Below are 17,974 nucleotides of genomic sequence, written 5' to 3' on the forward strand. Positions count from 1 at the left end.
CGCCCTGCCTCTCAAGATAGTTGAAGCAAATAAAATGTTGAGACATGCCTGGCAAAGCATTTTGAAAATAAGTAAAACTGGCTCTCTGTGTGTATAATTTTATATATCTATATGTATGCATGTATATAATTATAGGCAGCAAGACCGTAAACAGAAGAAAATTGGAAGAAAAATTAAGTTATGCTATATCTGAAGACCCTGTTTCATGCTCACAAAAATGTTTCAAGTTTGTTCATCTGAAAAAGCATTCACTGTGTATTATAATCATACATCTGAGAGTTCACTGTCAGAAGAGGCACAAGTTATTTACCAGGTTATTGTGGAATACTGTGTTATTTTACATGTTGGAATATTACCAATGGTAACTTGTAACTCAAGGTAAAGCTGTTGAATTCTCAACATAATCTGTGGCAACAAAAATGGATTGAAGTAGAAAGTCTGACTAAAACACCACAATAATATCCCCATTCTGCTTGTGAAAGTTTTGTTGCTGGTCAATGGGTGTTTTGCGCATAGTTCAAGGGAACCACACTATCCAAATTTAAACTGTTCTCACAGACTCTGATGTGTTCTCCAGAACACAAACTTCCATCTAAAGCAAATTTTAAAAAGCAAAGTGCATTATTTGCATCATACTGAGATCTCCGTATTTCATAAAAAGAAAAGGAGTACTTGTGGCACCTTAAAGACTAACCAATTTATTTGAGCATAAGCTTTCGTGAGCATAAGCTGTAGCTCACGAAAGCTTATGCTCAAATAAATTGGTTAGTCTCTAAGGTGCCACAAGTACTCCTTTTCTTTTTGTGAATAAAGACTAACATGGCTGTTACTCTGAAACCCGTATTTCATAGTCTGCATAATGAATATGTTTTGAGATACCAGGTTCCAGTTCATAATCTGAGTCAGAAAGAAGAAAAGTTTGAACTCCAGTACCCCCTTTTTGAATTTTCATTTTCAAATTATGTTTATTTATTCATTTATTTAAAGTTTTTGATAGTCCCAAGCACTTTTCGCTAGGTTTGAGCATTGGGACCTGGAAAATATTTTTCGTAATTTCTTTTTCAGATCAACACCTACTTTTCAGACACTTTCAAGCTAATGAATAGAACTGAGGTTCTGAGTTTAGTTTTTGGTGCTCAATTCACGTATTAGAATTTCAGGCATGATTTAGGTTTGCTCTAGAAATCTGGCTGCTAGGTTTGGGGTTTTTTCAACCTTTGAGAGTGCACTGTGGATGCATTCCACCCTAAATGACTTTTAATGCTGAATGCCTCTTTACATAGTTTGTTATCCATTAATTTAAACAAGATTATTCACACAAGTAGGACTATTCGTGGCAAAAGGATTGGAAGCTTTTGTCCATAGCTTGGAAAACCTCAAAACCCAGTATGAGAGGCATAAGATGAATGAATAATTATAACAGTAAATAACACTATTGTCAACATACCAAGAAGAAAACTGCATTATTAGCACTGCACAGTGAGAACAGAATGTGTTTGAAATGATACTCTTAACACACTTTTCTATGGGAAAACTCTTGGTAATGTGAACTGAAGTGAACAAATACACGGAGCTCCTATTGTTCCTTTCTGTATTGTGAAATCTGCAACATCCAGAAAGTTTTCAAGCTCCAACTTTCAAAGCTATTTCAAGTAACTAGCTCCTCAAAAATCCCAAGATTTTAAGCATTTCACTGCTGATGGGGATAGCACAAACACCCAGCTAGTACTCATATTCTCTTGTCCAGTTTGGCTGGACGTATTGAACGCACCCTGACATTCATTCCTGTTGAAAGGATGTCCCACAGGAATGAAGATGAAATTCTGAATGTTGAAATAGTTGTGTCATATATTCAGTATTCTTTGGATTACTTGGTTAATCAAGATGTCTGCTAACACCTTTATAAATAAGGATAAAAATGGCACCAACTAAAAAGTGTTGGACTCCTGGGATATGGATTGGAGGATGTTGAGGTTTGTTTTGTTTTTTAATGAATCCTAGCCTGTCGACAGCTAAGCTTGTTCAGTTTAATAATCTAATAAATATTTCTCAACAGTGCCGTTGTGTTGTATGGTGATATCTGACATTATAAGCTAAGGATTTGGTGGAGTAGAACAGAAAACAAAGAAAACCCGCCTATAGCAAAAATCACACTTTTTGTTTGGTGGGAAATTCACATCAAGTTTGCTTGCATTTTCACTTTACAAATGCATATCAGTTTTATATTTTATTATGATTTTACTCATAAGATGCACCCTCCTTTGAGGCTTAAATTGTAAAATTCAGTTTTGAGTGTTCCTAAATTTAATCTAATTGTAGTTAGTATGGAATTACTAATATACGAAGCTTCCCGTACTATTGTGTCACAATCCATCCACTCCAATATATTTCTATTTTACTTCAAACCACTCTGCTAGCACAGTATTAGTAAGACTTTTGGAGATCCAACAAAAGCCACATGCAAGCACCAGTGATGCTGACTGATGAACCAGCACAGGGTACAGTAACAGCAATGCAACTTGGCAATTTATGCCACAGAGTCTGAAGGGCACACTACTATATGTGCCAATTACAAGTCTGTAAGCATCCTAGTATACACAATCACATTCCTTAACTGAGATACAGGTATCCCAGCTGTTAACACAATACTTTATCAACGCACATTTTGGGTAGTGCAATTAATTGCAGTGACAGGGCAGAGTGAAGGTTGAAAATTGGGCTGTTTGGTGCTAGTTTATTAATGAAAAGAGTTTAATGACAAGTTTACTAATGGCAGGAAGAACTGATGTTAAATAGGCTCTTATACAAGCATCAGAACCTCTCTCTGAGAACCAATAACCCAAAAAATCAGATCATGGGGCTCTCTATTCTCAGGGATAATTCAATAATTTTCCTTCCAGTTCTTAAATCTACTTGGAGAAGCTCGTCAAATTCCTCTTCTCCTCTGATGAGTTTCAATTTGAGAAGCAAATGGAATAAAGAGATGGAATTGCTAAAATTTAGTGTAGTAATTTATTTTCTGTATAGCACTAAGAATGGGCTAGATGTTAAGCAGCTTGCAAAAAAACATGGCCTCTACCCCCAAAGAGTTCACAATTTAGGCAAGAATTTACCACGAAAACAAATTTGCGTACATTTTGAGAAAGACTGTAATATTTTAGTTAGTGAGAAAAAGAAAAATGAACAAGGCTGCATCATTTGGTATCACAGTAAATTGTTCAAATTGATTATCGTTAGTGAACAGTATTTGCCAAAATTACCATGTCTCCATTATGTGATGGATTATAGGTGAGAACATATTTGCATGCAATTATGTAGTGGTGACTGCACTAGGGAGTGGTCACTTGATGTTCTTCTGGTTCCATTGTTAACATTCTTTCTAAGCGTTGATACCTTTTTGATTTTGACTCTTTGTAACAATATTCAGGATGAAGGTGTGACATCTCTTGGGAAGTTAAGCCATTGTTTTGTTTCACAGACTTGAAGTGCTCAAAATTGCTTTGAAGTGCTTAAATAAAAATTTCAAACTGGGGAGGCAACATAATACTGAGGATTTTGTGCCTGTAAGAAAGATATCTTAAGAATTAGTTAGTGGCAACCAATTTTCTTATTTCTTAGAATTAAGACTGATTTCTCCCATAAAAGCGTGCCTATATTGAAAATTAAAACTGCAAAGTATAATCAATTATGGCCAATTCTAAACACAGAGCAGGTTAGAACAGATTCTAACAGAACACCCCAACAATTATATTGATTTGGGGATGGTTTAGAATCAAGCCATTATAGACAGGTAGATAAAGTAATTCAACATTTGATCAGCTCTGATAACAATGCGGAAGAGAAATATGTTGCTAAAAACTATCTCAGAGCCTATAGTTTTTAGGATATTATAGTACAAATATCATGTAATTTGCTAGTCAACATACTTTGTTGAAGTAATAGCACAATCTAGTGTCAGCGGATGTCAGGTGCATCATCCTTGGATAAAGAAAACATGCAATCATAAAAAATATTAGACTTGAACTTATTCTTTGTGTACAATTGGATCATGCTTCTGGTAGCTAGTGATGACTTTAAAAAAAATCACAATAATCCTTTCAATCTGGCAGAGAAGGAAAATGTTATTGTGGGATGTCATTATCTGTTCTAAAAAATGCTATTAATTCAAAAGAAAGGTTCTGTCTTTCTAACTGTATTCTTCACAAAACAAGTTTCCAGCTAGGAGATCCTTCAAAATACCTAATATGAGCTCAACACAAGAGATAAACAGTATTAGGTCAATCACAACATGTTTATTATACATCATGGCTTCAAAACTTGAGAGACAAAGACAATAAATATCTAAAATGACTATCCTAGACAAACAACCATGGAAACTAGCCTTGGGTCATTTAGAGTCGGATCCTGCTTCTACTCAAGTTGATGGCAAGACTCCAATTCAATCTCCACACTTGAGTTGTGAGGAGTTTGGTTATTATTATGGGCTCTCCATGTACTGTCCTTTTGTGTTGCCTGTTCTCATAATTCAAAAGGCTCTGTGTTGATTCATCTCCAGTTTAATTTGCCTGCACTAGGCATGTGCACAGTTTAACCAGCCAATATTCAACTGTTTGCTGTCATCTAGCTAAGCAAAACCTTTGCTGGTAGGCTGGATGGGGCCTTCTCTGCTGTAATTCACTGCATATAGTTACTGCACTGGACCACTCTTACCTCCACTTCAGGTGCTAAGGGGTTTGCTTTTCTTTTCTTTTCTGCCAAAGAGTTAGACATCTTCAGAAGTGTTCATGCTTTTAGTTTGGAAGAATTAATTTTCCAACAACAGGAAAGCCTTTGCATCCATTTGCTTAGTTAAGCAGTACACTAGAAAATGCGTCATTGCTCAGATATAGTAACTATGTTAGCAATAGTCAAATTATTCTATGCCTAGATACTTAACTCTACGTAACATCTGATTTTACAAAAAAAATTAAAAGCGCGCATAAACATAGTTTTATGTTTGTAGCTCAAAATCAGGCTTCATTGTTGAATCCAATTTAAAAGGTATTAGTATTCTGCTTATTCTCATTCCGCTATTTCACTAACACCATTCAAAGGATGCACTTTACCAAAGGTTGGGAAAACATTAAAAACTGTGGTATTTTTGTGCTGCAGCTTTAAAAGAACACACCTCGGCATGATTCTGGTTCTCCAACTGGGACCTTCCCCATAAGCTAATGATGTGAGCAAACATGTCAAAGTCCCCTGCAATCCCCCGCCCACCTTTTTATTTTATATTTTATTTTACACATCCTCTTTCTGTCTAGATCAATTGTGAGATACCTCTAAACATTCTTCTCTCCAAACCTGTTACCCATCCTCTACTCCATATTACACATATACAAATAGGTTTCTGGCTGTACATACTGTACAATTGCATGTGCTCTGGATGTTATTGAATCCCATCTGTTTCACACAGTAACAAATATGGCAATTTCTATGCTCCTCAGGAGCATCAGCACATAAGTCCTCTTTTGTAGTTTAATTAGCAATAATCCCCATTTGGGGGAGATGAGACATTTCACTTCTCTGGTTATAACACTTTGGCCAGGGTAAGGAGGAGACCAAAAAACAAAAAAATTCCTACATTTAATCAGCACTGCAGCATGGAGAGAGACAAACACACACAGACACACAAAAGAAATCACAAAGTCAACTCACAGAATCTCCAAGTCACGCAGGGCTCTGAAGGCTCCATCTTCAATGCAGCTGATCTGGTTGTTGTCCAGTTGCCTGCAGGAAGGAAGGGAAAGTATGAAGGTTTGCTGGGTAACTAAGCTGCCTTAAAACACCGGGTTCCAGTCTTTCCTGTCACTGAGGTGTCCCTCCACCCCCTTGCAGTCTTTGCTCGTCCCCCAGGAGGAGGCTTGCTCATAGCCTGCCACGCTGCTCTGTCTCTTCTCACTGACTGTCTGAAAGAACTGCACAGAACAGCACACTGAAGCCTGTCAGGTCTCAGTAAATATTAATTGCGCTTTTTTTTTCTTTCTTTTTTTTTTTTAAGGCAGAAGGGAGTAATTTCATTACATTAGGGCATCCAATCCATTATGAGCTTTTACCGTCATGTCACTGAAACAATTTCATTAAGCTAAAGGCCTGTAAATCATTGGAGGTCACTGCACTGCCCTCTGCGACCTCCCAGAATGCCTTTTTTTTTCTTTTACTGGAAGTTGCAGTCCTCTGTCCTGAAAGTACTAAATCTCAAGGCTTTATCTGCCCAAGAGCTGCAAGAGTGCACGGGGAATATACCAATTCTAAATTAGACTCAACTAATCTAATTTTATAGTCTTTTTATTATTCTAAGCACCAAATGTCTGTAGTGTTCGAGGCTTCTTTCTCTTGTTACTGGTCCCATCTGGTTGGCCATTCTATTGAAAGATTTTTGACTAAATACAGATTCTGCCTAACTGTATCAGTGAGAGAAATCCACTGACAGAAAATATTCAAGAAATTGTGTGCATGTGCGCACACACACACAATTACCGTCTTAACAATACAGTACTTTGCTATGAAACAAGTGTAATTTAATACATCTAATATTGATTTTTCACATTTCTTTTACCCAGATATGCATGTTGAAATATATTTTACAGTATTTGGGAACATTTGGGTACATATGCAAACGTGTGCATTTCAACTAGAAATTTTTTTTAATGCTCCCAGCGCTTGACTCAAAATGTGCAATTTAAGGATTTAAGTCCCTATGTATCTGATAATTTACATTACACCACTGTAAAAAACCTGTATTATATGCTACTGTACAAACTATACATACATTTGAATACAGAACAGACACTGCAAAAGATGTGAATACACACCCCTTGTTCTGTGTGGTCCTTTGCCTAGACTACAAGGTTGGCGGGACTGTCTGTTCTGCATGTCTGTACAGTATCTAGCTGCGCACAACAGTGCTGTGATCTTTTTGGGGTTTATAGGTGCAAATGCATATTATACAAAATTATTATAACAATGTACATATAATAGTGTACATATACACACTTGCACCGGTAGAGATATGATAATGTGGTGTGGTAGAAAAATCATCATCCTCTGTGCTTTGCACTGTATAGACATTTAAGAAACCATGCATTGCCCCAGCAACCTTCCAGTGAAAGTAGAAATAAACCATCGACTGGATATAATAATAACAACTATAATACAATAAAAAAGATAGTTAGCATCTTTTTAAGTAGAAAGTGTGTGTTAATTTACAGTTCGAAATGACTAACATTCATTTTAAACTTCATGAATCGCCACATAGGTACAAACTGAGCTTACTGATATAAATTATGCTGAGTGTGTGTATATATATATATATAAACCCCAAGTGACATTTACCCAAGCTGATGTGGTCCTATCATAATGGACCAGGCTCAGTAAACTCCAAGCTTTTTATGATTTAAAGTGTATGAAAAATCATACTGATTATCAAGGCTACCAAACAGCTTACAAGCACAAACCCAGTTTAAGTTTCTCATAGAGCTCATAACTTAACAAAACATGCTGAATTCGGCAAATCTTTGAGCAGCATCCCTCATGCTGAAACAAAAGATGTAAAATCATCTAAATGGGATCTCACACACACACATGCACACACGCACTTTTGCATCTTTTGGGGGTAGAAGGAAGGAGTTGCTGAGAGGCTACTTTTTGGATCTTTATTTACTGGTGGTTTCTGAAATGTTAACACGTCACTTTACTGGAACGGTGTCTAAGTGATAATTTAGGTGTTAGGATTGCTGTAACAAGCATTTAAAATGGGGTAAAACACAAGATATCCGTTGTGTGTGTATTTAAGAACTTTATATTGCAACTTGCTTCCTCATGTACATTATTCATCTAATTCACAGGTGCTTTGCATTTGATGTTAAAGAAAAAGCAAGAGCCAGAGATTAGGTGAACACGAGTACCACCTATTTCTTTCTTTTCAAACTCATTAGGTTGTGTAGCCTAGTTTTAATTGAGGTACAGTATTCTATCTACTTTACTGTCAAATATGTTAAGATCTAAGTAAATAAGCCCAGAGTGATTAATATGCGTATTCAACATCAGAAAGCCTTCTGTTAGTCATATAAGTACACGTAAACAGCATAAAGTTTCTTTTTTTTAGAATGCTGTTCTGTTGCTTGGATTTTATGGTAAAATGTATTTAGTAAATCATATATAGCTCTCTATGGGCCCAATCCTGCCAACACTAACTACCAAGCTTAATGCCTGAGGGGTCTATTAATCAACGGGCCCATTCACAGCAGTAAGGTAAGCACTACATGCTTCGCAGAGCTAGTACTGTATATTCATAGGATCGGGCCCCAAATTATTAAGCTTTCTAGATGGATCTCATTTTGCATTAGTTACACCCTGCCCTTTAGGACTAATTTCAGCTTCCTAACAAACTAAAGGAGCATGGTGTCTGAAAGACAGCCAGGGCAAGCATTTAGAGAATGCAACAGGGGGCCAGCGCCACCTGAGTTTTAGTCTTCGTTCTGTAAATGATTAAGGCCCCAATCCTGCAAACACTTATGCATGTGATTAATTTTAAGCATGCGAATTACCCCTCTGAAGACAATGGGATTAATCATCATCTTAAATTTAATCATGTGTTTGTTTGCAAGATTAGGGAAACAAATCCTATGCTGTGATACTCAAAATGGAAAACTTGTGCTTTTAAAGCAAAAAATCAGGATCTGAGAAAAGCTATAGCATACACAGAAAAACTGAAGAGTCAGAGAGAAAAAAAACAGAGAACGCAGGACTGCATTTCCCTGAGTTACATGTTGCACCACAACTGTCTCCTCTTAGCACTTAGCTCCGAATGTAGTGTTCAAACATGCACATAAAAGAACTAAATATTCATTTGTCAGCTATTATTCGGGTAAGTTTCAAAAATGGCATTCGTTTTATGTGACAGGTTTGAGTGTCAGCTTTCAGACGTTTGTTGAAGAGATTTTTCTCCTTGCTATTACCAAAATAATATAATTAAGGGAGGCTGCATCTCTGATAGTTAGAGCAGAGGACAGGAGGACTGGTATTCTTCCACCGCTCACATGATATGTGATCTTTGGAAACTTGCTCTTTACCTGATTTTCTCCCCACCTATGAAATGAATACAACACTGACCACATGGGGATGTTTTGAGGCTTATCTAACAGTTGCAAAGTGGTCGAATTGCCTCTTATGAAAGGCACTATAAAATGTGCCCACTGCAACCTTTATGAAAGTGGGTCTTTGTATAGCTGGCTGGAAGAAAAGGGGATTTGCCCCTGTAAGAGCTCCCTTATAGCAAGTGGGGAGAAATGGGAAAGTTCATAGATATGGACAGGAAGGGCAGGAAGCAGATGGGGCCAGGTTAGGACAAGGTCACTGCATTGTCCTTCCTGCTGACTAGAAGAGTAGGGGAGTATTTATGACCCAAGCAACCTCCTTACCAGGACTTGGCTACCCACACATGTACTTGGCAAATGGGTTGTCTTTTGACCCACTGTGGGAATTATACTAATTGCCCTATTCTTTTCAGAGCTGAGAGGGAATTTTCCTCTTACCCCTGGATTGGCCGAAGCCAGATGTTTGTTTTTCTTCACCTTCACCACAGCAGTTCTGTGACCTTGTGGGGTGGAGTAAGGGGATTAGGTTATACTGTCACAATTTACTACGTAAAAGTTGTGGTGGATGTCCAATGCACGTACTTGGTATAGAAGGGATACAGTTATTGGACAAAATGGATTGGGAAAGGATTTGGAAGAAAGCATTCCTTAAGGAAGTTAAGTAAGAAGGGGTTGGGGATCCTACACCTCATCAGCAGGGAGTCAACCCCCTCCTTTTCCTGTCCCCCTTGAAGGGGCTAAGGAAGAGGGTTTGGGACTCCTAGCTCTTGTCAGCGGGAAGCTGACCCCCTTCTTCCTGAGCTGTACAATATGTTGCCTGGTACCCCTGGATATTATAAGTGAATACAGTTGCAGCCTAATTAAACCACATCCACGGCCTCCTGTCTTTCTTCCGCACAGATGGACAGATACAATGTATTCTTATGATTAATAATAAAGAATATGTTTGGATAAAATTAATCATTTGAACTACAAAAGAAAACAACAGACTAAACAAACTGCATCTTTTCGCTTAGGCAGTAGCTGCTGGGGTATTACTGGAGCCTCTGAACAGCAGGCAGACTTACAATATGTATCATGTAGGCTGTGATAACTAGAAACAAAGGGGGCGGGAGGGCTTGAGGAAGGAGTGCCAGATTTAATTCTGAACCTCCAGGCTTTTGTCAGGTTAAGATGGATCCCTAACATTAACAGGAATTAAAGTGTTTGCTTAGGTTTAAATGGGGTAAACCCCTCGTGAATAATTTCATACATTAGACACTGGCCTTGGGTCTGTGGGTTTTGTCAGAAGTGTCTCTTGCTTTGACGTCAGCAAGCATAGGAAACCCTGGAACATATGTGTGATTAAATAGCTGCTCTGACTTCACCCAAGAGGCTCCAGGGAACTGAAACTTCTATGACAGGCAATTAGCTATTAGACAATAACAACAGCTACAGATAGATAACAAAAGAATTCAGAAAAAAAGAGTAAAATTGGATATCAAGGAAAAGATGTATTAGCTACTTAAGAAAAAGGTAACATTTGAGACAGGAACACTTGAAGCTTGTAAGCTGTTGACTGAAGAAATGAAATATTCCCTTTTTAAATAAATCTGCTCTTGCAGATTATATATATATATATAAAATCATAGAACTATAAGCAAGAAGGGGACAACTAGTCTATCCCTCTGCATTGAAGGAGGATTAATTATACCTAACATACACCATGCATATTATATGTATAATAATATGGTGTTATGTATAGGATAATTTCATGTCACCCATTTACTACTCAAGTGTTTTCAATAAGAAGCATAGAAAATATAAATTATAATTGACCAAGAAATTATGTGACTAATGGATAATTATTTGTCTTTAAAACTGGCATTTTATTATACAAAATTAAGATAAAACATCTTTCGTTAAAATTGAGAAACAATGCTGCACTCCTGTAACTATTAAATCCTTATATTTCAACTGTTATTTAGCCAAGAGATGGAGCTAAGTTTTAGCGCCAAATCCCATGAGACTGCAACACTTTGGCTCATATATTTGGATTTGCATATTGTCTACCATAAGGTGAGCGTTAAATTTCAAATTTCATTATAAGAAAAACTAAGATTTCAAAATGCTGATTTCCCTTTGCCATTAAAAAAATCCTTTAATATTCAGAAATCTAAATTGATCATTTTGGTAATTATTCTGCAAATAACACTGTTCCTTTGTTCTATAATCAGACACCAAATGCAACAGAATTCACTACCTTTTTTGCAACTAACAAGCCTATGTACCGAAAGAAAAAGATAATGAAGCACTAAGTATGTTGAAACAACAAGCTAAATTCTCACTTTGTTTTGATATATTTTGTTTATTTGTAATATAGGAAAATATTTTTTAAATGTACAAACATTAGTCAGGACATTGTAGAATCCAAATGATCTATTCAAAAAACAGACAGAACACTAGTTTAATTAATGTCTTCACTTTGTATGTCCGGTCTGGAGACTAGTTAAAAATGTAAACATGAATCTGTTTTAACAAGGACTATTATGCGTACTTTGCAGTTATTCTCATTTAATACATTTGATTTCCTGTATTTTATATGACTATTTAGCATACATGTTTCCTAAGCGGAAGAACAGTTTTACATCCTAATAGCTGTTCATTTAAGAGAACTCCACACTAATACAAATGAACGTGGCAGAGTAATATCTCAGAAGTATGTCATGTGTTAGCAAATGAAAAAATTTTTCACCCATCAGTGGGAAATGTCAACAACAAATTCATTTTCACATTAAAATATTTTACTGTGTTTTAGTCTGAGATTTTTTACGGACATTTAGTGGGAAGGTGCTTTGACTGTACCCTTTTTTAAAAAGACAACTGTCAAGGAATTTAGGCCCACAATTTAAGATTAATTAATCATCCCTCCAAAATACTCATTTTGACAGATGTGTTCATAGGCACTTTTTCTTAACACTCTAGAGGAAACAACTGTTTGGATGTATTTCACCTGCAGCGTATGCACTCCGATAGTGCAGCACTTAGATAGTTCATAAGAACCAGAAACAGACTAGTCTACATTCGCTGTCCAAATCTAGAGTCTGATCCTGCAGATGCTTAAGCACATGAATAATTTGAAGAAAATTGGCCCAATACACACAAGTAAAACTTCTCACATGCCTCAGAATTGAAGGATTGGGCGTTTAGAGAGGTTTCATACATAAAGAAACTCCCCAGAGGGGGCCGGGAGCTACACATTTTCAATTCTTTCAGTTTCAATAATCAACAAGTGTATTAACAAAGACGACGGAATTTTAAAAACATTATTTTTAATCAATTTTAATTTTTCATACTTAATTTTACTCATCTTTGAAGAATTTCAACAAAATTAAAATCTTTGATGATAATATTTTTAAAATGTGTAGATTAAATAAATTGATGTTAACATTAAAATACAGGTTGAATGCGGTAAAAATGAGTCTATATGGGGGAAAGAGCTAAAGTGATTAGTCTGTAATCCACATTTGACATTTTGAGCCTTACTCCAGAATTGCATCTTTTTAGGACAATTATGGCTTGGAGACAGCAACATTCAAAGCACTATGCAGAAATAGCTCATTTGCATAGCATAACCGGTCAGATCTGATCAATTCTCAGTCCCATTCTGTGTTACCAAGGTTGTTAAGTAACAGATTAGGGGTTTTTTTTGTTTTTGTTTTTTTTAATTATTCTGCAGATTATGAAGTTTAAAGTTACCAATATTTGCTCCCTCTGTAAATAAAATTACCTGGCTTTGTTATTTTGGGGGCAAGCAGCATTTTATATAAACATCACATCAATTTAAAGCAATACTTAATTAAAAAATTAAAACCTTCCTCCCCTCCCCCACATCCAACATCTCCTTTCAATTTCATGGTATTTACAACATCCTTATTTTACTGTCCCTGGTTACTGATGTAACAAATAGTGCATACCAAACACACAAATGGCTGTCTCCATAGCAATTGGGGCAGGTTTTGTGGTTTCCCTAGTTACTCCTGACTGATAACCATCTGCTGTTCTTCATTGCCATAGGCCCAACAGGAGGGGGGAGAAAGAAATCAGAAAGATAAAATCGGTGATTGTTAGATCATTTGAGAAGGTATCTGTTGTACAGTTTTTTAACCCCCCAAAAGGATTTGTACTTATTTGGGTTCCAATTCTGTCTTTTACTTTCAGTAGATGTGAAATAAGTACCTTTTGTAGAAGACGACTCTATTGCCAAGTTTCAGAGTGGTATCCGTGTTAGTCTGTATCAGCAAAAAGAACGAGGAGTACTTGTGGCACCTTAGAGACTAACAATTTTGTTTGAGCATAAGCTTTCCTGGGCTAAAGCCCACTTCATCAGATGCATGAAGTGGGCTTTAGCTCACGAATGCTTTTGTTCAAATAAATTTGTTAGTCTCTAAGGTGCCACAACTACTCCTCGTTCTATTGCCAAACTGGATCAAAGAGGGCATTATCCTGAGGGCAAGAATTTGCCAGTTTTTCACTGAATTGTTACATTTTACACCCACTTTTAACACTTTTTTTTTTGAGCTAGAATCACAAGGGCTCTAAGGTTCCATTCACAAAACAGGAGGAGGAAGAGGTGGTGGTGCTCTTAGGCCCAATAGTCCAGTTATTTGGGTACTCACCTGAAATGTGGGAGGGAGACCAAGATTAAAATCCCTGCTCTGAAGCAGGAATTTTAACCCAGGTCTTCTCTGCTCTAAGGAGAGTGCCCTGACAACCAGTCCATAGGCTATCCTGGGGTGGAGCTCTCAATTTCTCCTGCTGAAGCCGGTCCACTCTGTATACGTAACGATTGGCAAAGCAATTTGAACTTGGGTCTCCCATCTGAGTGCCCTAACCACAATAGCTACAGAATCATTCTCAGTCACTCTCTCTCTCTGGCTCAATGACTATTGAAGTATTTTATACAAAATAGAATGGCTTCAACGGGAGAGTCTGAGAGACACACAACTCAGAATAGCCAATAGTCTGGTGGTTAAAGGCATTAGTTTAGGAGTGGGAAGATTTGAGTTCCAGTCCCTGCTCTAGGAAAGGGATTCAAACCCTAAACACTGGGCTACTGGATATAAAGGGATTGCTTTGTCCTCCTCCTCCTGTTTTATGAATCTAGCCCTTCATTTCCTTAGCTTTTATTCAAAAGAGGCTAACAATGCCCAGAAACTAAACATTTCATGTAAAAAACAAACAAAACATTTTGTTCGACCCAACATCCATCTGTCAACTTTTTGATTCACCAAAAATTCTGAAAAATGTAGCTTTTGGTTCCTGTTGAACCAAACTCCATCCTCCTACCCCCCGCAGCACTGCCAGAGAACCAAAAGTCAGTTCTTTGCCCATCTCTAGTCATGATGTAGCAAAGCAAGATTATTTAACAAGGGTGTTTGGCAGAAATTATATTAGTTCCATGTTTCATTGTTTGCTTTATTGTTTTTATATATATTTAAAAAAACATGTCTCTGAGGGAATACTAGGGTTTCTAACCCTTTAAGAAGGCATGTATTCTCTGGAGGACTTGAAGGGAGATAGGATGGAGTGGTGATGATGAAGATGGGACATTTGACAAATCTTAACCACAAAGATAGCCTGTGAGCTCCCCAGGGGTCAGTCACACACACTCACTCATCTAAAAAATCAAGAGGAAGATGAAGCAGGTGGCAATCTTACTGCTGAATCTCTGGGCATTTGTCCACTCAAGTCACACCAGTTCAATTACTTAATATTTTTTGTATATTCCGTTCCACCACCTTGTAGTCAATATCCATTTAATTTTTATGGATGACTTGAGAACAAACCAAATGGGCCAAAGACAAATGAGAAGATTAAAAATGAGGGATACATAATACCAAAGTAATAATTGTTCCTAGTTAGTCCTTACATTATTGCACCAAAATCACCTGGACATTTAGATTTTACTTTAAAAGGGAAAAAAAAGAAGAAAAGTTTGTGGATTGTTTTTAAATTAGAAACTGAAGATTCATGCTACGCTGAAAATATACTGAAGAATATCTAAGATGAGGGACAGCTAGTGTATTGACTACATCATCTTAGCAACATGCCACTGAATTATTAAACTGAAGCTTTGTATAATAAGCCCACTAGACTGTTTGTTGAGTTGCAAACTGGGATCAGCAGCCAACAAAAGTATTCCAGTAAGTGATTCTGGTTTACCAATACTCTATTTTTTTCTTAAGTCCCAGTAGTGCCAAGGAGGGGTGAGGGAGTTTTAAATATCTCAGTGCATCCCTTTTGATACACATTTCCTGTATACCCCAAAACTACTGCCCAAATAATAATGATTTGACTTGAATCACAGTGGCATTTGTAATGAAGACTATAAATTTCAAGCTGATGCTTTAGCCTTAAATCATGCTATTATGACTAGGAATAGCCAAGGTTTCCCCAGTATGGATCATTCTTAGCATAGGCCTCGTCCTCATAGGCTTTCCTCAGAGGCTGCACAGGGCAATTTCAGGAAAGGTGTGGGGGCTGGGGTTCAGACGATCAGGTGCTGCATATGACTGGAGCCAGCTCAGAGCACCAACAGAATGCAGCTATCTGTTAATATGCTGACATGGCAAAAGTGACTCTGCCCTTGCGGCACTGAGGTTAGGTTATTCTAATGAGCTTGATTGTGGGTCACTGAAAAATTAAGTAGTGCACAATAAGCCTCTCTTGATTGCTCTAAGAGAGTGAGTATGGGGACACAAAGTCTTCTGTTTTACTATTGCTTTATTCTTTTCTCTGTCTGTCTCAGTATGAAGAGAGTTGAAGAATTGGGTTTGCTTATTTAAATGCCCTGGGTCCCAGATATAAGGTCCCTCACCAAAGGCTCTTAAGCAAAGTACACAGTCATGGGACAAGAGGGAAGATCCTCTCGTGGATCAGTAACTGGTTAAAAGACAGGAAATAAAGGGTAAGAATAAATGGCAGTTTTCAAAATAGAGATAGGCAGATAGCGGTGTCCCCCAGGGTTCTGTACTGGAACCAGTGCTGTTCAACATATTCATAAACGATCTTGAAAAAAGAGGTCAACAGTGAAGTGGCAAAATTTGCAGATGATACAAAATTACTCAAGAGATCTCACAAAACTGGGTGAGTGGGCAAAATAATGTCAGATGAAATTCAATGCTGATAAATGCAAAGTAATGCACATTGGAAAACATAATCCCAACTATACATACAAAATGATGGGGCCTGAATTAGCTGTTACCACTCAAGAGAGACATCTTGGAGTCATTATGGATAGTTCTCTAAAAACATCCACTCAATGTGCAGCAGCAGTCAAAAAAACTAACAGAATGTTAGGATCCATTAGGAAAGGAATAGATAATGAGACAGAAAATATCATAATGACTCTATATAAATGCATGGTATGCCCACATCTTGAATATTGCATGCAGGTCTGCGTCTCAAAAAAGATATATTAGAATTGGAAAAGGTTCGGAGAAGGGCAACAAAAATGATTACAGGTATGGAACAGCCACAGTATAAGGAGAGATTAAAAAGACTGGGACTTTTCAGCATGGAAAGGAGATGACTAAAAGGGGATATGGTAGAGGTCTATAAAATCTTGACTGGTGTGGAAAAAGTGAATACGGAAATGTTATTTACTTCTTCACATAACACAAGAATTAGGGGTCACCCAATGAAATTAACAGGCAGGAGGTTTAAAACAAACCAAAGGAAGTACTTCATACAAAGCACAGTCAACCTGTGGAACTCTTTGCCAGGGGATGTTGTAAAAGCCAAAACTATAACAGGGTTCAAAAAATAATTAGTTTAGTTCATGGAGGATAGATCTGTCAACAGGTATTAGCCAGGATGGTCAGGCATGCAATCCCAAGATCTGAGTGTTCCTAGCCTCTGTTTTCCAGAAGCTGGGAGTGGACAACAGGGGATGGATCACTCCATGATTGCCTATTTGTTCACTTCTTCAGAAGCACTGGAATTGGCCACTGTTGGAAGACAGGGTACCAGGCTAGATGGATAATTGGTAATGGCTCGGCAGGCAGCAATGTGTGAGTGGCTAAAAATTGCACACACACCGTTATTTTTGTCTTCTCCACACACGCGCCAGTCCAACATTCTTGTTTGCCTCATGAACTTATGTCTTGTCTTTTAGACGGTTAGCAATTTGGAGCATTTTCTGCATGTCTGTGTCGTGTCTTACTCAATAGAGCCCTGACTTGGTTGGCCTTTGGGTACTTCTGCAATATAAATGGGAAGCAACAATGTTGTTTAGAGATGCCCATTGTCTAGTAATCATGGCAAATAACTTGATGTATACAATACTGTTAGGTTTCAGAGTAACAGCCGTGTCAGTATGCATCTGATGAATTGAGCTGTAGCTCACGAAAGCTTATGCTCAAATAAATTGGTTAGTCTCTAAGGTGCCACAAGTACTCCTTTTCTTTTCACAATACTGTTAGAAGCCCAGCCATTCTGATAAGATGTGAAATTGAAGACATTCTACTACAAGTGAAGACAACTGATTTCCCAGTTGAAGATCTCATTTCACTATTCTAAAAGAGCAAGTGTTCTGTTGTTCACTGCTGTATGTATAGTACTACTGAGTGTGTAATACTTGCAAGATTTACCTAAGGTGTTATTGCAATACCTATAACTGTATCTAGCAAACCAAGTTGTAAAAAGATGCAGGATATTTAGTGAACAAGAGGTTCTAGATAAAACCAAATTGCATTTTATTGTCTATATGCTTCCTTTTTTAGGATGAAAAATGAATGTATATATAAAAAAAGAAGTAAAAAGAAAACCCAGAAGAGGGGAAAAAGGCAATTAGA

At 37.4% G+C, this 17,974-nt stretch overlaps 1 protein-coding gene across 1 annotated transcript in view; it reads right to left on the reverse strand.

Moving 5' to 3' along the window:
• Positions 1-17,974, reverse strand: part of SLIT3 (slit guidance ligand 3) — a 796,928-nt gene that overhangs the window by 307,787 nt on the left and 471,167 nt on the right. The window contains exon 6 of the mRNA XM_077823869.1: positions 5,698-5,769. Within this exon, the coding sequence (XP_077679995.1) occupies positions 5,698-5,769 (72 nt within the window). The remainder of the gene's footprint in view (positions 1-5,697; positions 5,770-17,974) is intronic.

Source organism: Eretmochelys imbricata, chromosome 8, assembly GCF_965152235.1.
Source record: "Eretmochelys imbricata isolate rEreImb1 chromosome 8, rEreImb1.hap1, whole genome shotgun sequence".
NCBI classification, from domain to species: Eukaryota; Metazoa; Chordata; order Testudines; family Cheloniidae; genus Eretmochelys; species Eretmochelys imbricata.